Here is a 25,000-nt window from a genome sequence, read left to right as displayed (position 1 = left end):
ACAATTTATTCCTGTCTCCATGGCCTTAGGTGGCACTAGCAAATAGCAAATACACGTACTTATTTATTGCAAACAAATCATCGGAGAGGTAGAAGGTAGCTTTAGAAAGCCTTAGATTATTATTTCAAATGGCATAATGTATCGGTAAAATCGAAGCTTCAACATGGCTAAACATAGTTAAACATCCATACAAAACGTCTCTAATTTTCAGGCTGCGTTCCCTAAAACCATTTAAACTCTTAAAAAAAAGTTTATCAGATTTTGGACAACTGAAAATCTTGTCATGGCCCTACTATTTGGAAATAATTGAGGTGAAAATCACTTTGTTTTCCTATTTTTATCAATAACTCAGAAATCGTAAAAAATTTTAAGATTTATTTGGTTTTGGGGGTCGCAGCCTCAAAATTTGAGACGTCTTTATGGATTTTTAACTATGTTTTGAAGTCCGTAACGTCGTCTCTGTTCGATCTAAAAGCATCAAAAAATTGGACAGATGGCCAATCACAAAGTTCAATTTGTCGATTGGTTCAAATTTGAAACTCGCCCCAGTTCCCTGCGCAATTTCGGATGGCCTATCAAGCCAAATGGGAGCTGGTCGCTTGTGAATTTGTTTAAGTCTTGATTACTTCAGCCTTTCTTTGCAGTTAATCTCGGACTCTGAAAGCTGTGGCGTGCTCCCTAATTGCACGGCCTTCTGACCCGTCATCTTTTGTTCACCTACCTCAACCTGAGGAGGCTCAAGAAGAAAAGCAAAGGATGAAAAAAATTCATTTTCATAAATGAAAGTAAGGCCAAAAAAGTGTGACAAAAGCCCTTAATTGGGGAGAGAGAGACAGAGAAAGCGCAAAGAAGCTAGAAGAACCTTCACGTGGGGAAAATGCTCGTTTTGAGGCCTTTTGGAGGACTTCTAATCGACCCCGAACCACGCAATGCTTTTCCGTTTTCGAGTAGAGGAAATTCGAACGAGATGTTTTCATCCCGAAAGCCGAAAAGTTATCAGTGCACGTTGCTCAACTCAACGGAATAATCTACCCCAACCCACCTTACTCAAATAAATGAAACGAAAAATTCCAACCTAGAAAAATTTTGGTGTCATTCTGGCCAAAGGGAACGAGAGACATCAGGGCGCGGTATTGAACAGACCGCAGAAAACGCCAATCGTCTAAAAGCAGGAGCAAATTACCATTACTAAGCTCATCTGTAAAGCCCAAAAAGATCACCGCAGGTCCATTAACAATTATCCTGCGAAATCGCGCGGAATATCGCCTGATAGTTAGAGAGGCAGTGTGGCCCAGTGGCTAAGGCGCTGGCCTTGAGATCCGGAGATCCCGGGTTCAAGACCCGCTCTGACCACTTGTTGAATTTGATCCTGGTATAGTCCATGGTTCAACTTCCCAGCTGCACTGGTAAATAGCCAACTGGTTTGCCTCCGGCCAGTTGGGATTCTTAGCAGTTGTTGTTGTTGTGGTGTTTCATTGGCCCCAATTAAGTATTAAGTATGTATTGTATTGTACTTAGCTGACGAGGCCGTAGGCCGAGTTGGCTAAATTCAGGCGATATTCCTCAAGATAGAGCAGGAAAATTGTTTTATTATTCAACACATTGATGACAAAGCACAATTTTCTACGTTTATTGAAAAAAAAAGCTGGAAAACTAACGTATTTCTCCGCGCGCAACACACAAAATTACGTATATCGCAGGATATCTGTTGAGTACGCACGACGAATATTAAGCGCGCTATGACCATATTTGGACATTGTCACAATGTGTTGAGTAATAATACTTGATATAAGAGTACGACAGGAGCCTCGGTTGAAAACCTACATAGTCATGACACATGCAGAGACGGGTTTTATCGTTAATAATACTTTATTGTGTCAACCCCTCCGGATTTTTTGGGGGATCAATACTACAAGTGATACAACATCTACAATTGATGAAAGAATTCCAACTGGCGGAGGGGACACGAGTTGGTCATTTACAACTAGTATCACCCAACTAGTGGACTAACGCAAACCCTGCATTTTAATTGGCTACGCTACTAGAGGACTATTAGTAATAGTCCTCGAGTAGCGAAAAGCGTCACGCTTTCTTTCGTTTTATTCCCAAATAAACAATTCTTCAACATGCATTTGCTGACTTTTCTGTCCGACCAGTTGGGTGATACTAAAACAATTAGACCCTTCGCCCTCAAGGGCCACGGGTCAAAAGCTAGAAAAGAAGAACAACTTCTATTGGTCAGACGGAAACGTAAACCTGTGATCCACGTAAGGCGAAATGACCAAATGCCCACGCTGCATCCCACATGACGCACATACACGAATTACCATTTGGGCGCTTCTTTAATTTTTTATGACTTCAGCGGCGGACGAGGGGTGGACGTTCATCGGAAACCTTCATTTCACGTTTTTGGTTTCACCAAAAACCGAGTTTTACTTTGTTAACATTAGCATTCCTTTTTGAGCGGGATATTAACATTTTCAAAAACCCCCTTTTCTTCGGGGGGAGGGACGGAAGGAACAGTTTATTTGACTATGACATTGAGGGGAGGACGCTTATTCGAGCATTTACAGCACATAGGTTGAAGCACCATTCTACAGTACAACAAAATTATTCTTCTTTTTCCCGTTTTCTCTTTTTGTAAAGCGAATCTGAAGTCAACACTTTTACACCAAAATGGTTGCTTAAACTTCCTTTCCAATAATCCTGAAAATCCAAGCTTAGCGATTCTTCAAGCCAGAAGTCCCAAAGACCAGGGGATGTGTCTTGTGCAAAAAGAACTGTTTCTTGTGGGCGTCGCCATGCCAAAGTTTTTTCGTGAATCATGAGAAAAAAGGAAAATTACTACAGAAACTATAATTCAGAGATCCCAATCCGTCAAAGGATAGATTAAGGAGGATTGAAAGTTTTTGGACTTCAGTTCGTTTGGAACGCGATGCTAAGAACGTCGGGCAACGGCCATTGACCAGAGGCTGATTCATACCTTCGAGAAACGCGGGAAAATAATCACCGCTGTGTTTCGTGGGAACAGTGCAGCTTTTAGCCGAGTTGTCACTAAGATGATCCAGCGGACGAAAAGGCGTGTAAATTACCCATTTGGCTCAGGCCCGACTGAATATGAGCTACATGGATCTCTACATTGTTCTGGAAACAGCTGCAAAACGAACGAAGAAAACTTCAGTTTTCGAGTTTTTTAACATCAGGTAATTTCGCTAAGCAAGGGAAAGCTAACTACGCCATTCTAAAACATACCCTGTGGCTCACCTTATATTCGAAGGATCGATGGTTTTCTTTATCTCTTCCACGGCATCGGATAATGACTTGAACTCAAAGGTGTTGAGGTCATTTTCAGCTAACGACTAAAAGTTAAGGTAAAACCAGAAATCGTTCGAAGTAAACACTCCAGCAGACCAAATTGTCTTTAGTTTATGGTTTGGCATAACTGACAGAGCCGCTAGAACACTTGCTACCACGATTTCATAAGCAATGAACGGAATAGGCCAGATAAGATTCTCACGGCTGGGGCAGATACAGAATTTACGATTAGGAAACTTGACGAAACTCTTTGTAAAGTTAAAAGAAATCTCTGAAGCGGATTCATAGCGACCTTCACGACTGGAAAAATTTAAGGTGGCTCTGAATCAGTTCTAGAGAATTTTTTTAACGAGGCTCGAACCAGTTTCAACGCTTCCAAGTGACGCTCTTATTAGAAGGATCGGCACCACAACGTTGTATTATGTATTGGCAATATTGTGGTACAAATAAAACACGAATTATTGCTGAACAAGATACAGTCATTGTGACGTATTATGTCACCGTGGCAACGGGCAAGCCCTGTAAAAAAACACCCTTTATTTTGTCTTTAGTTGCTTATATCTCAAAAAACGAACTCAGTGACCCCCATTTTTTATCTCTGAAAAGTAACCAGAAGGGCATGATGAAACTTCCGCAAAGTTTTAAAAAAATTCTGTCAAGTGGATTTCAGAGCCACCTTAATTTTGTGATTTTGCTAAGGTACTCTGACTCCTCTAGACAGATTTTTTTAAAACTTTGCCGAAAGTTTTATCGTGGCCTTCTAATCACTTTTTAGCAATGAAAGGGGGAGGGGGTCACCGAGTTCGTTTTGAGATATGAGCAACTAAATCCAAAATATAGGGTGTGTTTTCGTTGGGCTTTCCCCGTTGCCAAGGTAACTTATCAAATCACAATGATGATCACATCTTGTTTGGAAATAATCGATGTTTCATATGGTACCATGACATTGCTGTTACGTGCTACAGTGTTGTAGCATTATTGGATCTAAACAGAGAGTCTTCTAAGAGTTGAAACCCTTTTGAGACTCCTTAAACTTTGCAGAGAGTTTTATTTTAGACAGCTAATCACATTTCAGCAATAAAAAAATGGGGGGTCACCGAAGTCGTTTTTGAGATGCAAGGGTTTAAAGACAAAGGTTTTAAAATGGTTCTTTTGCTGCCATGGTAACTATTACGTCCTATTACGTCACATTAATAAGTGTATCTTGTTAAGCAATCACTGTTGGTTCAATAGGTTTTGTGAATTTTCCGCTTTGTGTCGCTCCGTTCTGCGCACTCAATGTGAAGAGTTCATACTTCTATTAAGACATTCCCCCACAATTGTTCAAAACTGTTTTGAGCCACCTTAAGAAATGGCTAGTTTTTGTACGTGAAGGCACCCGACGAGCAAGAGAAGCCCAAAGCCTTTGAGAGGCATTTCTAGGCTCCTTGTCATGTATAAAAACTGTCCAAAGAGATGTTTTTATCACCTAGAATAATTTTATCTCTTTCGGATATCTTAGCTGAAAATTGAAGTGTCCAAACATTTTAGGGAATGATGTCTTCATGTCTCATTTTAGAAATTGCTTTAGAACTAAGAACTTCGAACCGAAGCATTTGTTCATGAATCAAAGACTGGTAGGTGACCTATTCAAATGCCAAAAATTGCAAAAATATCCCTTCCGAAAAACGTAACGGGCTACTTTTCCCCTGGTTGCGAATCTTTCCGGTGATGTTTTAGTAAAAAAATCCGTAATCTGTAGCTGTTTGCAAACGTAGAACCGAAATGCATACAACAGTTTGACTCTCCCGAACACACATTTCACCGAAGATTATCGTTGGGTGCCCCTGGTATGTCCCAACACCAACTTGAGAACCGCAAAAGGCAGGTATTGTGGTAAACTCAGCCGTGATCATTGAACGTAGGTTTGAGCAAACCTTGATTTGAAGCATTAAGGAAGTCAAACTGCTCACAATCTTCATCAATGGTTGACTGGTCGGGGCAATCCTAAAATAGGAAACAGAAAAAAAAATGCAAACGCGTCTATTGTTTTTTGGCACCTATGTACATGGTGGCGATGGTGAAACAATTCAAGAACGAACGGAAATTGTATTACATACTGGCCCACGTTATTTTCTTGTACAACCCTGGCAGCTTCCTCATCGCATCGTCTCTTGACACTGGAAGAATGATCCATCGACTGGACACCCTGATCTGGGGCAAGCTGATGTGGAGGAACAATATAAGCCTTTAATCTCAAGACCATGCTTCGGTTGTTTAAAAGGTGAATAACGCTATCCAAGGGATAAATCACCATCCAGCGGATAAAAACACTAGCAAAACGGCGAAAGACCACTTTCAAAAATCGCGACCACCTTCGCATTCCCCTGTATTTATGTTACTTAGACCCAGGGCTCGAATAATTTCCGGAGAGTCTCCGGACACGATGACCGGCCAAATTCATTTTAGCTCAGTCACGTACCGTTTCTGGCCTGTCAAATTATATAAAATAAATAACTCTTAAAACAGGGGCCCATGAACCAAAACTGGCGTTATATATTTCCAAAAAAGTTGTTGCTTAGATCTTATAGCACTTTACAGCATCATTGTCAACAACGGTTCTTGTTGCATTTGAACCCCGGATTTAATTAAAAAATTAAATAAAAAATTAACCCAGGGATTTCAGATCAAAGTTCCGCAAATGACAATACACAGCGACTTGCTACAACTGAAACAACTGAACAGCATGGAAATTTTAATTTATTTCATTTTCAAAACGATCAAATGTGATCGGTCAACATGACCGGCAAGACGAAAGGTTGATCGGTCAACTCCCAAATCAGTTTCGGACATTGTCCGTTGACCGGCCGTTATTTCGAGCCCTTAGACCTACTGCCCTCGTTTTGAAACAAAACATTCTTTTGAAATTTGCTCATCGTAGCGAGGCTAGAAAAGCTTATGAGCATAAAACAGAAGAATATTTTTATTATGAAAGATGTCTATTGAGTTATCCACTAGATAGTGATTTCTCCAGTGGATAGCCCTATCCACCCTTCGAACAACTGAGGCCAGAAAGATAAGGGTTTATAGTAGAGGAACACTTAGTTATCAAGATAGTTTAAGCTAGACGTTCCACTTCAATACGAAGCTTTGGTTTCATCAAAAGAGCCGATAAACTACGTAAATTAAGCAACGTAAGCAAAATGTATAAGATGACGTTTCGAGCGTTAGCCCTTCGTCAGAGCGAAAGCGCGAATTAGAATTCTTATGTTCTTATAAGTATATTTTTCGAAGACCCGTTCCCGCCGCGAAAATTAGTTGTTACGTCCTGAAAATACAAGGCAGAAACAGCGACGCGTGACATGGCTTCTCCTGATTGGTTAAAGTGGCGGGCCCTTTTGTTTTCGCGCGCAAAGTGTATCTAAAAATAAATCCCTTTGTGACTGTGTTGGCGCAAGACCGCATAGGATAGAAAAAATACTCTTATCTAATCATTCTCGCAGAGCGTTAGTTCTTTGTCAATTCACTCTTTTCTAAAAAAAATGGTTTGTATCAGCAAGAAAATGTATATTAGAATCGCTTTTTACCACATCTTCCCGGTGGGTCGCCTGTGACGCGTAACGCGTTACGGTTGTCCTACTGCTCCAACACAAGACATTTTGTTCCCGTAACAGTATGACAACAAAAACAAGCGACTCTAAAATTCATTTATTTCGGAAACAAACGCTTCCTTTGAAAACAAAAAATCAAAACACATTGATTTATTTTTCATGTGGTTAAAAAGTTATTTTTGAGGGAAGAAGTTAACCAGTCGAATGAGAGTCGTAGCGCTTCGGGATAAGAGCCGAGATGCGCGAAGAGGCAATGCGCCCTAACCAGAAGGCTATCCGCTCACACAATACAGCTGGGGAAAAAACAACTTTAAAATACGCTCACCTCTTGACAATATTCCTGTACTCCAGTCAAGTATTCGTTGAGATCCTGCAAATTTTGTGATTTCAAAGTTTTAAATGCATTCATGTGATGAGCTCGCAAACGAGCAAGATTCTTTTATGGGATATTCATCTCGAAAGAAAAAAAACCAAGAGAAAAAATGGAGTTCGAACGTATCGATAACGTGAAATTAACTCGTTCCTACTCAGCATTAAATGACCAAATATACTCTTTCACATTTATGACCACTGTTAGTTAAAAAGACTTGACTGATGAGAGTGTAATGTGAAGTGCTAGTTTTCTACCCTATATGAACAATGTGAGCGTTAGCCCTACTAATGGAAATGGGCCCACACAAGGACAGAGAAAAACTCTGACGAGGGTGGGAATTGAACCCACGACCTTCGGGTTAGATCACTGCTGCTCTTCCGTCTGAGCTACAAGGTTAGACGGGAACAGGCCGTGGGAACTGAAGATGTTAAAGTCCTTAATGAGCATGTACGAATACAAGGAAGGGTTACGTTTTTGCAAACGTTGGCCGTGGTCATATGGGGTAGAAAACTAGCACTTCACATTACACTCTAATCAGTTAAGTCTATTGAAATATAAGTGCTACACGGCCAATGTTTGCACACAAACGTAACCCTTCCTCACTGTTAGTTAAAGACATATCATTTAGTTGAAGACACATTTGTAAAGTAACAAAGGTGTTGTGTTAGCCAATTGCTGTTTTGGTTGTGGTGGTAGCAGTGGTCTGTAGATGCCGTTCGTGGCTCAAAAACGTCTGTGTGTTTAAGGAGCATTGTCACACTATTTAATCAAACTTCAAAAAAAAAAAAAAATTTTGATCACTGAAGACCGAAAAATATACTGTAGTTTTGTTTGGTAATAACCACTGAAGTGCACTCAAGCTATTTTTTGTTGTTTGCACCCAAGGATGGAGAGGAGGGAAAACGGATTGAACTTGAACAAAATGGCTAGTTTTTTTTTTCGAGTTTGGAGACGGTGTTTTCAGAAAGTCGCAAAAAAAATTAAATACGAATAGCTCTTTGTGCCATAAATATATTTCACATCTTCTTGGGTGGGTTGTCAGGAATGTTGTATACGTGCGAGCTATAGTAGGAATTTAGATTTTTGATCCAGTCTTGACCTAAACTGAACAACAATTTTAGCTTCAAAAGGCGCAGGCGTGACCGCAACCATCTCACAAACATTCGAATTGAGGCTACGAAAGTGACAAGACAACGCAAAAGCAAACATACCTTGTTAAGTCTTTCCAACTCCAATACAACGGATGCATAGCGCCTTTGGAACTCCTTATCAATGGGCTCTTGATATGATTTCTGAGTAAAATAGTTCATAGTTTATTTATTATTCAACACATTGTGACAATGTCCAGATATAGTCATAGCGCAAGGAGCTCAATATTCGTCGTGCGTACTCAACGTATATCTTGCGACATACGTAATTGTGTGTCGCGTGCCGTTTTTCCAACTCTTTTTGTCGTACTCTTATATCAAGTATTATTATACCGCGCACCGGTTGCGTCAGTTGGTTGAGCACCGGGCTGTTACGCGGGAGGTCGTGAGTTCAACTCCGGCCGGACCAACACTCAGGGTCTTTAAATAACTGAGGAGAAAGTGCTGCCTTTGTAATTACATCTGCAAATGGTTAGACTCTCTAGTCTTCTCTGATAAGGAGATAAGCCGGAGGTCCCGTCTCACAACCCTTCAATGTTCATAATCCTGTGGGACGTAAAAGAACCCGCACACTGTCGTAAAGAGTAGGGCATGTAGTTCCCGGTGTTGTGGTCTGTCTTCTGTGGTGTATCATGGTTGGGAGGGTAAATGCTCGGAGATATTAGCTACACCAAGCTACTCTAAAAATCCGAGGGTAATAAAGATATATGATATATGATATGATATGATATATTATTCAACACATTGTGACAATGTCCAAATATGGTCATATCGCGCTCAATGTTCGTCGTGCGTACTCAACAGATATCCTGCGATATACATAATTTTGGGTGTCCAGCTTTTTTTTTTTTTCCAATAAACGTAGAAAATTGTGCTTTGTCATCAATGTGCTGAATAATAAAAAAAAATATCCTGCTCAATCTTGCGGAATATCGCCTGATTTTAGCCAACTCGGCCTACGGCCTCGTCGGGTAAGTATCAGGCGATATTCCGCGCGATTTCGTAGGATAATAGTTACTTATACAACATGTCAAAGTGACAACACAGCATAAGTAAACAATACATGCAAATTGTTGGAACCAGCCATTGAACCAATACTGTATGTTGGGTGCACACTTCCCTTTTACCCACCAGGTCCCAGTAGCCTGCGAATACAGCCGCCTCTCGTCGCTCCCGGCCGCTAGAGGCGTTTCGCGAAAGAGAGCGACGCTCTTTGTCGCGAAAACGCCCCTAGCAGCTGGGAGCGATGACAGGCGGCTGTATTCGCAGGCCAGGCCTCAGTTGTTCAAAGGTGGATAATACTATCCACCGGTTTAAATGATTAGCGCAATTGATTTCGCTGTGACTTATCCACTGGATAGTGATTTATCGGCGGCTAGCGCTGTGCATCGTTTTGAACAACTAGGGCCAGGGCGTTTTGCCAATGTAAATCAAGTGACAGATCGTCGAATTTCAGCTCTTGACAAAAGACAAAGATTCCGTGAAAGAAATGAGAGCTTGTGTCCTTATAAACTCTCAATCCTGAAACATTCTTTTTTTTTTTTTTTTCACTATAGTTCCAAATTTTGCATTGATTTTGGGTGGTGTAACAGTTCTTGAAAGCTACCAAATATTTGGTGTGTGGCAGCGTCGAGTCTAAGTCATTGCCTCTGTTTTATAGTCTTAAATATTATCGGTTTGGGTAGCACACCAATCACATTGCCCCAGACGATACTATTTGGCTTGCCATACCATTTTTTCCGCTTGTGTATTCATCTCTCTCAGTTTCTCGATGCATTCCTTTTGACTAACAAAATCTTGGATAACCTTGTCTGAAAAAAAAAACATGATCTTCTCTTTATTACCAATCAGTACTTTATTCAAGTACCATTATTTCAGAGTTTCGTTTTCTGTACCGGTTTGCTATACGCTAGCAAGACTCGATACGATACGATACGATACGATACGATACGGTAGCAGAGGATTGTTTCAAGACCCAACAGGATAACACACTGGAGGGAAAGAACACGTTCCTCAGCGATGACGAAGATGACGAAGAAGAAGAAGAGGAGGAGGAGGAGGAGGAGGAGGGAGAAGAACAAGAACAAGAACAAGAACAAGAACAAGAACAAGAACAAGAACAAGAACAAAGAAGATGACGAAGCTGACGAATAAGACGAAGACGAAGACGAAGACGGCGGCGGAGGCCGAGACGACGATGACAACGAAGACGTCGACGACGAAGACGAAGAAGAAGTAGACTGAGTCGGCGACGACGAAGACGAAGAGGAGGAAGAAGAGAAAGCAGAAGCAAAACAACACCCTGACGAAGCAGATCAAGAAGAGCAACAACAAATGCGTCTTTGGCTCATTGGCGCGCGTATGGGTGAAATGAGCAAGAGCACATTTATTTGAAGAACCTGCATACTGGAGGCCACCTATTAACTTCTGTACATAACATCATTGTTATTTTAAAGCGATCTTCAACTTTAATACTTACGACAAGTATGAGAAATCGTATAGGAAATCCACCAAGTGTACCACCTGAAAAAATGAAATAAATGTTTGCTAAATAAGATTCATCCTGCCAACATCATTTCATACGTCAATCCAAAATTCAAACCAGCATTACCTTGTCCTTGCTGTGAGATAGCATCCTGTAGGCGCAACCTTTCGGGAAAGTAATTCAGAAACTACCTCAACTTAATTGCAGAGCAAAAAAATTAAATCATGAATTTTTTAAACTCTTTCAACCCCAAGAAAGCAACAAACATGTATACATTTCATTGTCACTAATGCCAGATGATTTAAATCACCAGTTGGGGAAATGGGCCGGGGGGTGAAAGGACCAGAGAGAGATGGATAGTTGGGGGAAGCAGACATGGCCAAGTGCTGTGGCTAGTGAACTCTCACCAATGCTGCGCATCTCCAGATACTCGGATTTCCTATCGCCGATGCTTACTAATACAGGGATATTTTGCGCGCGTTTAAAACTATCCGGAGAAAGTAGATCTTAGTAAGTACTCTTGGTATCCAAAAAGAAAATTGGGGGTAACCATGCATTTTTGAGAGATAATTAAGCTTCAATTTGAGAAAGAACGCCATACATTGCTTTGTATTTTAAAGCTTTTTACAAATATTATTCATGAATTATCTTTGAAAAATGCGTGGTTACCCCCAATTTTCTTTTTGGATTTTAATAACACTTGTTAAGAATATGAAAATACTATTATGCTTTCCTTTCAACTTTGATCAACTGTGCAACTTGCTGTACTTGCAAGGAAATTAAGCTAATAGCTTGTCCCTATTCTTATTAGTTTATTGTAAAATTGTACATTATAAAAAAGTCAGTTATTGGTAAATGTACAAGCATATACCGGTATTCTTACCTCCCAGGTGAAGCGCCAATGAGGGGGTCATGAACCTGTTGAAAACAAACATGTGAAACTTCATTCACTACACCAAGAAATGTAACTGGTAAAGCACATGCGCTTTCAATTTAATATATTATTTCTTTGCCATTCTTTTCAATTTGGCTGAGTGTGAAATCACGGAACTTACAAAGAACAAGTTTTCCCTTGTGTTAGCTACTAATCAAACCTGTCTCTGCCTGTTTAATTCATGATCAGTTTGAAAAGATTTTTATGCCAATCTTGCCGCTTCAGTGACTATCGCAAGACAAGAGTCTTATCTTGAGAGACAAGACATTCGACTCTATCGTCTCTAGACACGAACATCTGGTAACTTACTTCTGAGCGGTACTGCACATGCAGGAGTTGGGACAATCAGCTTAGGTATCAAAGGAAGTCATTTCTGCTAACTGGTGAAAAAAATGTATTTTCACTGACCATTTGGCAAAACTGATTTTAACAAAATTTGTTCCTACCATATTTGGGCTGCTCAAATCAGCACCAGCAGGAAGAAGCCTAAAAAAATATATAACAAATAATAATTCCAGTAATATGCAAAACCACCTATGCAGATGATAGCTGGAACACAGTATCTGGTCAATTAAATTTCATGTAATTATTGAATCTACCAGTACATGTTTCTAATATTAATAATAACAAAAGCCATGTCTAGATGATAAATTGAACTGAACAAGAAGGAGCTCTAACTTGTGGTATGACCTGAGAAATTACAGTAATAACAAAAAATCTTAATTAAGTAGAAGAGCACACTATAAGACCAAGAAGTATCACACACTAAATTGGCCAATCACAGCACACAGTACTATCCAAGGAATATACGATATTTATTTAGACAATAATATTATTATTAACCTACTAGATCACAAATTCAATTCAGAAGTCCAATAGTGCTATTGAGCTCATTCACTTTTTAACATATGTGAAGGCGATCAATCTTAAAGGCAATAAGTTTTGTAAGCATGCCACAGGTATAGGATGATACAGATGGAAAGAAACTAATGCCCTTGATTAAAACATCACAAAACTATAATAATAATAATTAGTATCACCCCAACTAGTGGACTAATGCAAATCCTGCATTTTGATTGGCTACGCAGCTACTGGAGGACTATTACTAATAGTCCTCGAGTAGCAAAAAGCGTGACGCTTTCTTTTTCGCTTTAATCCCAAATAAATATTTCACTTGCATTTGCTAACTTTATTATTGCCTTTTCTGTCCAACTAGTTGAGTGATACTAAAATAATAATTATTAGACCCTTTGCCCTCAAGGGTCACAGGTCCATAGCCCATTTGGCTTCGCCTCATGGGCTATTGACCCATTGCCCTTGTGGGCTACGGGTCTAATTGTTAATTATTAACTGAATGAAATTTGCTGTTTGTACCTTGGGGGAGTGTACGCAGGAGGGTAAGCTGCAGTTCTTGGCCTTTCCTTTTGTAGAAATGAAGAGATTGGCATTGTCTCATGGGGTTCCTCGCTCTGAAATCAAAAATGTGATAACTCAGTAAACGAAGGATCTTCTCTCATCACATAGTCTGTTTTGTTGAATCAAAAACTCTTGATTAACCTACCACCACTTCAATATCAGGAACGGAATGAGTTCCAAGACCTGAACAAAGAAAATAATAAAGGTGGCATCATACAATTTTAATACAAACTCCTATGTAATTTGCTGTTCCATAACATGCAATCTCAAAATAAAGGGACTGTTGCTCATTCACAAGCAAAATTAAGCAAACCCCGGACTTATTGCAATTAACCCTTTGACATCCCATAGTTAACGACTAGGAGCTAGTCTGGTCAGTAGTGTTTTGCAGGCGGTTGTTAGTGTCTTGGCCGTCTGGTAGCGTTGTTCAGCGTTTTGGTGCGTTCTGTAGCGTTTGTTATAGTTACATGGTTCACGACCGGGAGCTAGTCCGGTCAGTAGCGTTTTGCAGGCGTTTGTTAGCGTTGTTATGCGTTTTTGTAGCGTTTGCAGCACTCTTTAGGTTGGGGGAGCCCTGGGGCTGACATGGTTCAGCGGTATTCCTGCGTAGTGCATGCGTTGTCCAATGTGCTTGCAGCGTGTTTGTTGCTCTGTTGGCGTGGCGTTGTGAGTCGGTTTAGGAGTTTAGTGGTTCTCGGCGTTCCCTCCCTCTCCCCCCCTTTTTTTTTTTTTTTGTGCTCTTTTTTTTTTTTGTGTTTTTATTATTATTATTATTATTATTATATTCCACTGAGCTATCTGGCTCAAGTGTGACGGGTGCCTTAGGGGGGCCTGGCGCGGGGGGCTCGTGGCTTGGTTGCGGGTTGGGCAGGCCAGTCGGGTGTTCTAGCGCCTTGGGGATGTGACTGCGGTTGCAGCCCCCAGGCTTCCTGGGCACCTTAATTTATCAGAAGTTTAAAACTCGAAAATGGTAATGTGGAATTCCTTTACTGATAAAATTACCATTAATCACAAACAAGATGACTCTGAGCAAAAAAGGCCTTTATCTAGGTGATTTCCCATAAACTTCGGGCCAACCTTTTAAAAATTACCCAAATGCAATCAGTTTCAATGCTTCTCTTTCTTTTTGTTTATTTCTTTTATGTTGTTCAAGTGCTTATTGCAATGTTTCATTCTACTTTTTGGGCATTTTGGGTGTGTCATGAAATCACATAATTTTGCATGACAGAGGCCCTTGAACTTAGTTCTGCCTGGTCATGAGACCTGTCATTGCTTTCCACTGACACCAATAACCAATAAACTTCAAGGCATTGCACAGACTTTGTTTATCACAAGGTGCTACATGACATTGTATAAACAAACCTGGACGGTCAAATGTGACTCGGTATGAGTAATTAGCAGTATCAACAGCATCAATCTGACCAGTGAATAGTCCATCTTGAGGCTTTCGCAAACGGGCTGTGAAAGAGAAGGAAAAAATATATTTATTGCCATCGCAGGGGTTATGGCCTGGGCCAAAACCAGAGGAGGCAACTGAGAAGTCTCTGCATAAAAAGGGTAAATGTGTAAATTGGTAGATATTGTAGGGGAAATCAATCTTGATTGCTCAACCAGGCACGCAAGTGGTATCAGTATTGCTTAAACAGGCGCGCAAGTGGTATTGGTATTGTTCTACACGACCAAGGTGTTTTAGGAGTCACGAAGTAGAAACTCGTATGGACAACCAAAGTGCTGTTCGGGTTAGCGATTGAAAAATCAAACATTGTTTAATGCTATTGCAGCTACTACTATTGCATGACACTTCAGCTTCTTTAGTGGAAAGTGGGTACTTGTACGTTGAAACAAAAACACCACCAAAAAAATTACTCAAACCTGTTACTTTTGTTCCAATAACTAACGGCAGAGGAACTTCATCTGGTAAGTCTTTGAACCTGCTCAGTTCAGAGACCTAAAGCCAAAATCAACAACCACAAAATCAGTATGATTGCACATTACCACAGCTCTGGGATTGTTTGTAGTCTAGGAACCAGGGGATGGAACTCCATCTGGAATTTCCAAGAGTTTAATAAGGGAGGAGTGAAAGATGCTTGTGCCAGCACCAAAGAACTCACAGTTTGTATGGACAATCAAGAAGACCTGTGGGTGGGACAGTAGGCTCGCCAATGGGTGGCCTAACCTGAAGGGGGCATTAATTAATTTAGTTCCACATCTTAAGACAATGAAGACAAACCTTTCGCTGTTGAAGCATTCGTATCTTTCTTCGTTTTTCTTCTAAAGCTTGCCGCTCCTCCAAGAAAAATGCTGGAGAACATCTAAAGACCATGAAATAAAATCATGAGTACGTTTCAATGTACATGTCACAAAACTATAAAAGCAGCAACCAACCTCCTTGGTTTACCCATAAGCCTTCTTAATTCCCTCCACTCTGCACGGCGCAACTTGTGTGTCTAACAAACAATGATACAAACTTTAAGATAACATCACCTTACAAAAAAACAGACAGAAGATCATTGTTTTTTACTTAATAATAATTTGAAAAAACAGGAGAAAAATAAACAGTCCGGCAGGCACATTGGTCATCAACTGCACTTTGCACCTCTGCAAACTTACATGAACTAGGGTCATCAATTTGCACCCTTCACAATTCACTCCCTAGGACTGCAAGAAGGGGTGTTTAAAGATGGGCCAGTACAGTATATTAATTTTTGTTTGTCATTTGAAAATCACTGTAACAGTTATCACCAGCCTGTCATTATTATCATTACCAGTATGCTACGCTTGTCAACTACACTTCTCATTGCACCAAAATCTGCCACTTTCAAAAAGGCACTTTCAGGCATTACTTAAATCCCAAGGGAGTTTAGATGTGCCCAAAGACCTACACATACATCTATCAGCGGCAGTTTATGGTAGGGTAATTAACAAGGGAATAAAAAAATCATTATAATTATAAACACCAATGAAATACATGTACCATGTGAGCTTTCGTGTTATATCATGATATCTTCACATATGAAACTAACATGTTACCTTCACACAAGAAAAGATCACCATTGCTATGGTTACATACACGTAATAAATTGTGTTGAAAAACATTTCAGAAATTGGCACATTCCAAGAGAACTTTTGTATCTCTGCGCAGGCAGCATTAAAGAAGAAAATGATACATTAGTTTATTCCACAATCATAATAAAAATAACCTTCAAGTTAGGAAAGGACTCCCTCAAGCAAACATGAAAGTCATTGTCACCATCAAATAAGACCCTAAAAGACAAAAAAGCATCATTTTAAAAATACAATGTATTTTTAAAAACTCTTTAATATGTCATGAGTCTAACAGCCTATCAAAACATCGATAAAGCTTCACGTGTATGAGCTTTATATCCTGATAAAACACTCCTTGTTAGTATTCTCTATATAAAGAATACTATTTGAGGCATAGCTTGTTTTTCTTGTATGCTAGTATTCACCTCTCACAATTCTCGACAGTTATGCAAACCCGAGTCGGGTTTGCATAACTGTCTTGAATTCTCCCAACTCCCCCTTGTGGTTAGATGAGGGTATGGAAACATGGAAAACGTCCTCTATTGCTTAAATAGATATTGATCACCTGTCTATACTGGAGTAGAACCATTCAAAATAGCACCAACGGGCTGCCTTGGGTAATTTCAACAGATTTTGCAGTTTAGCAAATGAAGCCTGAAACAATCATAAGGTTCATATTTCAAATTTACAAATTTACACTGTACCTAAAAAACTTAACACCCCTCGTGAACTAACTCCAAGGGCTGTACTATACAATGTGCATGTACGTGTAAGTTACCATGCTTTACTTCAGAAAACGAACTTAGTGATACATAGAATTATCCAAAATGGGGCAGTACTGCAGAATAGGAATGGCCTGCTAGAGTGATCAAACACAGCAAATGCACTGTGACAAATATAGAATCATCATATACTTTACAATCACAAAATTATCAATATTTGGTGACACCTAAAAACAATAATAATTAAATTTTAGAATTCATGACTAATAAAATTCTTAATGGCTAAATAGAAAGAGCCGGCAAAAAGAAGGCCGTTTTTTTATTTACTCATAATTAAAATTTGTGGTTCAATTAGTTGTATGACAGGATTGAGGCATTTGACAAAGCATTTTGTTTCACAATGTTGTGATTGGATGGGGTACACTCTCTAACACTATACATGTAGTTCTATGTGTACCTTAGCAAGCTTCTTATCTGCACTGCCATTTCCAATCAAATTGGCAACCTGTTTTCAAAGACATTTTCTTCATCAAATCAGAGGCAAACAATTAGTACCGTTATATTTTACTTCATTACGTAACCATACATGTAATTATCCAGAGGGTGACCTTTCGAGCACATCCTACAGAAAACTAAACTTGCCCTATATACCAAATAAATTACATAAACCCACTAAAGAGGCAATACAATATTGCAACAGAAGATGATAAAAAATGGTGAATAATTACTACGAAAACCACTGATCTGTGGAATGGGCCTGAATTATTGAGTGACAGCCCCGCCCACTTCAGTTACCGGTGTACCGGGCCAACCACAATAATGGAAAAGATATGATTTCAAAATCACGAGTCCTGGGGGGAAATGGATAAAATTGTTCTTTTCCAGCAAAGAGGTTGCAAGTACAAACATGGACTTGCTTTTACTTCAAGTTCAAGAAAGGTTCCCTGGCTTGAAAAGTAGCATTGAAAACAACAACTTCCAAGAATTTGAACTATTTGCAAGTGAAACTGGGCGGGACAGTGACTCAGTAATTCGGGCCCATTCCAAAGATCGGTGGTCTTCGTAGTATAATAATAATAATGATATTATTGGTAATGACATTGACACAATAACCATGCCTTGAAACATGGTGTGACAGCATACAAGAGATGAACTACCACATACATGTAGCCACCCATGCAATACATTAAGGAATAACAACAAGTCACTTTCACACAGTTCAGTGGAATTTTGGGAATAATATGGATTAAGCCAAGCCTAAAAGCGGAGCTCCCAGGTTATTTATTCTTACAAAAAGTTAACCTGGCTTGAGTCTGTGATCCAATAAAACCCTGTCCCTGGTCAGTGGTCCACTTAAAAAAAAAAACAGCTGACCTCGATGAGCTCTAAACTTGAGCCTGCAATCTAGTCAGGTGATACTAGTCAGCGGATACCTTGTTTTGACAGGTGTCCATTGACCATAACATGGATGTGCAATATCAAAGATGTAGGCTGTAAACTAGCTGCCAGTATGGCCACCTCAATGAGCTCTAAACTTGAGCCTGCGACATGGATACGTGACACTGGTCGCACTGGCATACATGGATGGGTGGTCATTCGTACCGTGACCAAAATCAAATTTTCTCACACGGATGGGTTACCATATTATTTTTCTTACCAGTGGTGCTCCGCACACGCAGATCTCCACTATTAGTATTAAGGTATAGATAACTTGACCAATATAAGGGCAGGGAAGTAATACACAAAATTTACCCTGCTTGACTTCCCCTCTCTAACGAGAAGGAAAGGAACTCCTACGCGAACATTAATCTCCTTGATGTCAAACAGAACTTCAGATGACTAATTAATTATTAAACTCTTAACTAGTTTAAATAATAACCTGTTTGAATTTAACGTCTGCACAGAGGCAGAAGACTGGAAGTGATGTAGGAGGCAGTGTGGCCCAGTGGGTGCTTGCCTTCAAATCCGGAGATCCTGGGTTCAAGACACACTCTGACCACTTGTTGAATTTGATCCTGGTAGTCCCTGGTTCAACTTCCCAGCTGCACTTGTAAATAGCCAACTGGTTTGCCTCTGGCCAGTTGGGATTCTTAACAGTTGCTGTTGTTCTGTTGCGCCATTTTGTTTTGTTTCATTGGCCCAGAAAAGCTCCTATGGGGAGCAGTCAATTAAGTATGTATTGTATTGTATTGTATTGTATTGACGTTACATTTTCGTCACAACGCCAATTGAGTCTGGTATATGAAAGTCTACCAGGATGTCTAGACAAAATAGAAGAGCACCGTGATTTCCGGAGCAATTCTTACATTGGCATTTTCTCAAAAGTAGAATGTTCAAATGGCGTTGTGACGTAAATGCAACATCACTTCAAGTTTTCTGCTTTTGGGCAGGCATTAAATTCAAACACATTATACATAGTGGGTTTTAAACTAGTTAAGAGCTTAATAATTTTAAGAGGAGATCCATGCAGAGGTTTCCTTTCCTTCCTTCTAGAGAAGAAAACCCACGAAACGTCTGCCAGGCCGGGTCTACAAAACTTTGACCAGTACCAAGCTACTGTTCATGCCACTTTCAGAAAAAGTTCTTGCACTTACCATAGAAACTGCTCTTAAACTTGCCATCCTTCTGAAAGGGAACACACAATTAACCAGGAATGAGTAAGAATCACTTTACATTACATTGTAGATTTTAAATATTTTGGCCATTGAACAGATTTAAGTGTGCTGTTTCTCATGGGTTTGCTTTCAACTAGGCTAAATATAATTAAGACTAAGTTAAAACTAAGCCAAAGCAGGTGTTTTGCCTAGTATATTTGGGGGGAACTCCAAGAAGGTTTTCAGGGATACTGCCATGTGCTTTCAGAGTACAGTTGCTTTTTTCACTTGCTTGAATCTTCTTCCTCCTCCCACCCATAATTAATTTTGGGGAACAGTGTAAGTATACATTCCACACATTGGTTTTCCTCAGTGATGTGTTGACAGGTGCCTTGGGGGTGGACTGTGGCTCAGTTGCCATGGTGACCTCCTTGCTGCTGAGGAGAGTACTGCCTCCTCTCTTGCTGCCTTTTCAGAACCCACCTTCCAACAAAATTTAATTGTCGCAGCATTTTAATGGTGCATTAAACATAAAGCTTCAAACAGAAAATAGAATTTTAAAAGTTTGAGAGTGAAAAAAATTGACTCAAGAGAGAAAAATGGCCATTGAGATTCTGTGCAAATTAAAGGAGAAGGCAGAAACAAACCTTGTTCGTGGGGATGACAATGAATATTCCTTGAAAGGAAAAAGATAAGCTTTCAGTTAAAAAAGAGTGCTCCTAGAAGGAGAGGAACCTAAGACCTTCAATTATTACCAGTTCCGATCTCTACCACTGAGCTATGAAAGACACACGAGAGCTACGTACTTAAGACCACTGAACTAAGTTCAAGATGATACATGCTGCATACTCCCATAATTTCAACTGTTGAAGAGTGACAGTCTCCCAATAAGAAAGTGATGTTGAATTTTTGGTTTCTACATATGTTGTAGTTAAAAATTCTCCTCGGTGAACATTTGTTCAAACTGGTTTGTTTTTTTACTTTCCTTTGTTTCAGATTATGATAATGTCTATCCATTTATAAGACAAGAGAAACGTTCTGACACAGGATTTTTTTCATTCAATTGTCACATCACTCAGTGCTTTCAGTAGGATTTGAAGGCAAAGTAATGTTTGCACCCGGCAAAGGATCTAAAAGATGCTAAAGGAAGGCCCCATTTCCCTAGGGAGGTCTGGGGAAATGCTCCCCCAGCAAATTTTTTTTAAATCGGAAAGCTAAGAAAGGCCATTTCCAACATATCTCGTGTTTCCCCTACACTTCTTTCATGCTCTATCTGCTTCCTGCCTGCTTTACAACAGAACAGATCACAGGCAGGGCTTCTTTATTATTTGTCAAATAATAAAAGACTTGAGAATGCTGTGTCAAAATAATGGAAAATGACTGCAGCAAGGCATTTACAATGATAAAATCAACTATAAGTGGAGTGTATAAATCAAACAGTGTCTTAAGTTTTAAAATTTAACTAGCTGACTCCAGTAACATTTTCGACGGACCAATAATATTTAATAATAATAATAATAAAAATCATCATCATCATCATCATTATTGTTATTATTATTAATTGAAGTGAGCTTCTAATTCCTTTACTTTGGTTTTATTTGTTCACAAGAAATACGGCAAATTCGCAAGTGACTATCTGCTACTGAGCTCTTGTGGGAACCAGGTCTTATTGAAAGCACTGTTTTTTTATCACTATTGCAAAAACATACTCCTTCTTCTGAAGCAATGTCTTGTTCCATTTCCTCCACATTATCATCAAACTGCCTCGTTCGTTTCTTGGGCCGTGCCTTCAAAACAAATAGAGTGTACCGGTAACGTCAACCCTGTAACTATGCAGGTATCACAAAAACATAATGGTGGAGTAGGCTAAGAGAGCCATAATGTCCCCAGGGTACGACATGATGTTGTACTGAAGCTCAATAAAAATGCTCTCTCGATATTCCATACTCTCTTGCTTTGGGTGCATGCAACAATACCTTTTTTTTGCTTTTTTCTTTGTTGCCATACAAACAGGGTTTTCAGAAGGTTTCACAGTACTAAGGTGCGTCTGAAAAGTACATCTGAGATATGGATGAAGTAATGTCGTTATCAGCTAACCCACGGTGGGGTAGAATTGCAACCAAGACAAGTGAGTGGTGATTTTTAATGGCAGGAAGCTACTTCAGAAAACCCTTCTCCAACTGAAAATATTGTACGATTAGGACTTAAGACATCCTCAATATTTTAGAGGAAGGCTGCATGCTTGATGAGCCACTGATCAGCCAATTTTGAGCAAGCTGCAAAATCTTACCCAAAATGGATGAAATATTAAAACAGACATGCCACACAAAGAAACACAGAAGCAACAGAAATTTGTTATCATCCTGAGATTCCAAATGGCATGAGCTGTGAGAAATGCAGTTAAATACAATTTAACCTAGTTAACAACGAGTTGCAAGCGTTATACCTGTGGGCATTGTTGTTATAGCATTGCACTGTGTCTTAGCGCTGTGTTGCATCTTAGCATTGCCTTGTATTCTTACCATTGCTTTTAGCATTGTGTTGTTTCTCCAAGCCTTTTCAACCCTATTACATCCCTCTCTGCAGTGCATGCAGTCAGCATCTCCAGTTGGTCCTCTAGCAACAGTCAGTGGTCTACTCATCACGCAGGCTACTCGGCGGTATTTTACTGTGTGGTTAGCGGAGCGCTTAGTTCCTGGTTTGTTTGGGATTGCGTTCCCCCTCCCATTATATATCTTGGTAGTTGGGGGTTGTTATAGTCTGGCATGTTTGCAGTCATCTCGGCTCATTTTATTTGTCAGTGTTTTTTTTTTTTGCATTCCTTTATTTCAATGGTTTTTCATTATTATTAAAATGATTGCCATTATTTTACTTTAGTCTATATTGATCGGCTTCCACTGAATGTGTTTCAGTGTGACTGGTGTCCATGTTGGTGTTGTCTTATTGTAATTTGTTTCTTCTGCCTTTGTTGGGATGGGGGCTCATGGCTGGGTTGTGGATACTACTGGCCATGGGGGTGGTTCCATCCTGCATGTGCAGGGGTTGGGTTCCTGGCCAACCGTAGGGTTGTTTAATGGGCACCTGACCTCCACTTGCAACAAATGTTGTTAAGTGAACTTTACTTTACTTTCCACTTACCGGTGTACTCTGCTTAGAAGGAGAACTAAATGGCGACTGTGACCCAATTCCTACATGACAAAATCACAATGATTCAGCAAGTTTGCAGAGGAAAGAGAAGTTTAATTAACCCTTTGACTCCTAAACAGGCCTAAGCCAGCCATACTTAGTATTTTACTCTGTCTAACGCCAGACGATTTTACTCGTCAATGGGAAACCTCCAGGAGTCAATGGATTAATGTATGACAGTGTGTTTTTTCTGTTCCACTTCCCACCTTCTTACAAATACAACTTCCTGCCCTTTCTGTACCATCCCATCTTCTATAGTCAGTTCCAGTCCCCACTATTTTTTCCTCCTAATTCCTAACATCCCTACCTTTGAAGCTCTTACATAGAGCTCTTTATTTTCAGGAAAAATCAAAGTTTTAGCTTTCCCCACCCATGATATTTAATTAATCATGTGTCTCAGGATGGGTCTTTCCAGGATAGGTAATTCAATACGTTAAATGGAGGGGTAGGGTGGTATGCATTGCATTACTAACAAGTGGCCCAATAAAATTTATCAAAGAAGGTAGATATCGAGGCAGAAGATTACTAGAGGAGAAATTGCATTTCTCCCTTCCTGGTCTCCTGATAAAATTTATCCCCAGGGAGGGGATCAAGTAATGACAGAAAAATTAACTTGAATGCATTTTTTTATTGCTCCCTAGCTTTAGAAAAGAACCCAACATCCCCCTCCCCCCCTCCCCCAAAAAAAAGACTCAGTCATTTAAGCAACTTCTAAAGCCCCGTGGAAATTCAAACAATCACTCTTGCCATGTATAACCCTGCCTACTTACAGGTTTTAACCCACTCATCCCTGAAGTGGCAAGTGGCACCGATTGACGAGCAAAATCGTCTGGCATTAGACAGAGTAAAATCTAAAAGAATCATTCTCAGGACTGAAAGGGTTTCATCTAAGATCCACTCTGAACAAGTCCCCACTGATGTTTCAAATCTGCAAGAGCCATTCTTGTGAAGGAGAGGGTTAAATACAAAATTCTGAACTTGTGTCAACATATTACATGTTGTGAACGCAATATTGAGGAATGAGACACAACAATAGAAGCTTTTGTTATTCAATGATATGGAGATAAATGGCCCTGTATTCTGTAGTTTAGCCCTGTAACCTTGATTACAAATAGTATTTTCGAGAGAGCAATAATTCTCAACAGGGACCAAAATGTACATTTCTTAATCTTACTACAAGACTTACATGAAAAGGATTTACGATCAAACTAGACCGGTGCCAAAAAATGTTAAAAAGTAAACAGCGATGCATTTACTGACCTCGTAGGCTCACCAAAGCCTCTGCTGACGTTTCTACAGATAAAAATGACACGAAAATGAAAATGTAATTATTATGCTTGTTTCATTACCATGCAACAGATATCACATATCTTCATTATAAATGAAGGCCATGAGAAAAATTATTTGGCAATTCACTAGACATCTGGTTCAGCTGTAGGGTTGATTGATGTTTAACTTTCAGCTGCAAGATTTAATAATTGATTAAAATCAACGTGCACCAGACGAAACTACATTGTACGTATACAAAAATTCTCCACTCTCACGATTTTGTCATCACGAAAAAATACGCTACTTTCGCAATATTTCCCTTTACATATGTGACAAAAGCTTTTTAAGAGGGGTTAAGCTACGTTCTTTTACAAAATACAAGTGTACAACCAACGTAAACTCGAAAGTTAAGCAATTGATTGCATTACCTTCCTCCGCCATTTTGTGTTTTGGGAACGACGCGCTCTTTTTTCAAAGGAATATTATCGAAGTGCATGCTGGGTAAAACCATCTACACTTCATTCCATGAATGTTTTTATCGGTGGTAATCACATGACTTCGAGTGCAGTTTGAATAAACAAGACGCCTACAAGGGCGTATACGTGGAATGCGCAAACATTTAACACAAATTGTCCAATTACCGTGAACTTCAACTACAGGTAAACTTCGGAAAATGGCGAGAGATTACCAGAAAGATAAATCTGTAATATAGCTTGAAGGTGTATGCTGTAAAAACTCATTATTAATGTTACTAAATTAGCAAATGCAAACACGAAGCCCTATTAGTGGGTTATCAGGATACGGGATTATTTGTATTTTTTTTTTTTAAAGAGACTTTATTCAAATCCCACAGTTTTACTTGCTTCCTTAACTCCATTCATCAAAAAATTACAAGATCAGCCTTAAATCAGCCTTAAATCATC

At 39.6% G+C, this 25,000-nt stretch overlaps 1 protein-coding gene across 1 annotated transcript; it reads right to left on the bottom strand.

The window, feature by feature from the left end:
- Positions 1–2,911: 2,911 nt before the first annotated feature.
- Positions 2,912–24,564, bottom strand: LOC137970002 (protein lin-9 homolog). The gene is given in 27 exon segments (XM_068816444.1): positions 2,912–3,154; positions 3,265–3,359; positions 5,232–5,301; positions 5,415–5,518; positions 7,231–7,275; positions 8,490–8,570; positions 10,158–10,210; positions 10,213–10,237; positions 10,906–10,949; positions 11,038–11,075; positions 11,795–11,829; positions 12,292–12,331; positions 13,220–13,314; positions 13,407–13,444; positions 14,624–14,719; positions 15,134–15,209; positions 15,492–15,573; positions 15,647–15,708; positions 16,462–16,525; positions 16,872–16,960; positions 17,486–17,533; positions 19,623–19,653; positions 20,270–20,298; positions 21,332–21,409; positions 22,761–22,810; positions 24,069–24,101; positions 24,506–24,564. Coding segments are annotated over 27 exon segments (1,614 nt in total). The 5' UTR covers positions 24,519–24,564; the 3' UTR covers positions 2,912–3,054.
- Positions 24,565–25,000: the final 436 nt, after the last annotated feature.

Source organism: Montipora foliosa, chromosome 9, assembly GCF_036669935.1.
Source record: "Montipora foliosa isolate CH-2021 chromosome 9, ASM3666993v2, whole genome shotgun sequence".
Taxonomy (NCBI): domain Eukaryota; kingdom Metazoa; phylum Cnidaria; class Anthozoa; order Scleractinia; family Acroporidae; genus Montipora; species Montipora foliosa.
The sequence above is the reverse complement of the archived record's forward strand: the minus strand, read 5'-3'. Positions and strand labels throughout refer to the sequence as shown.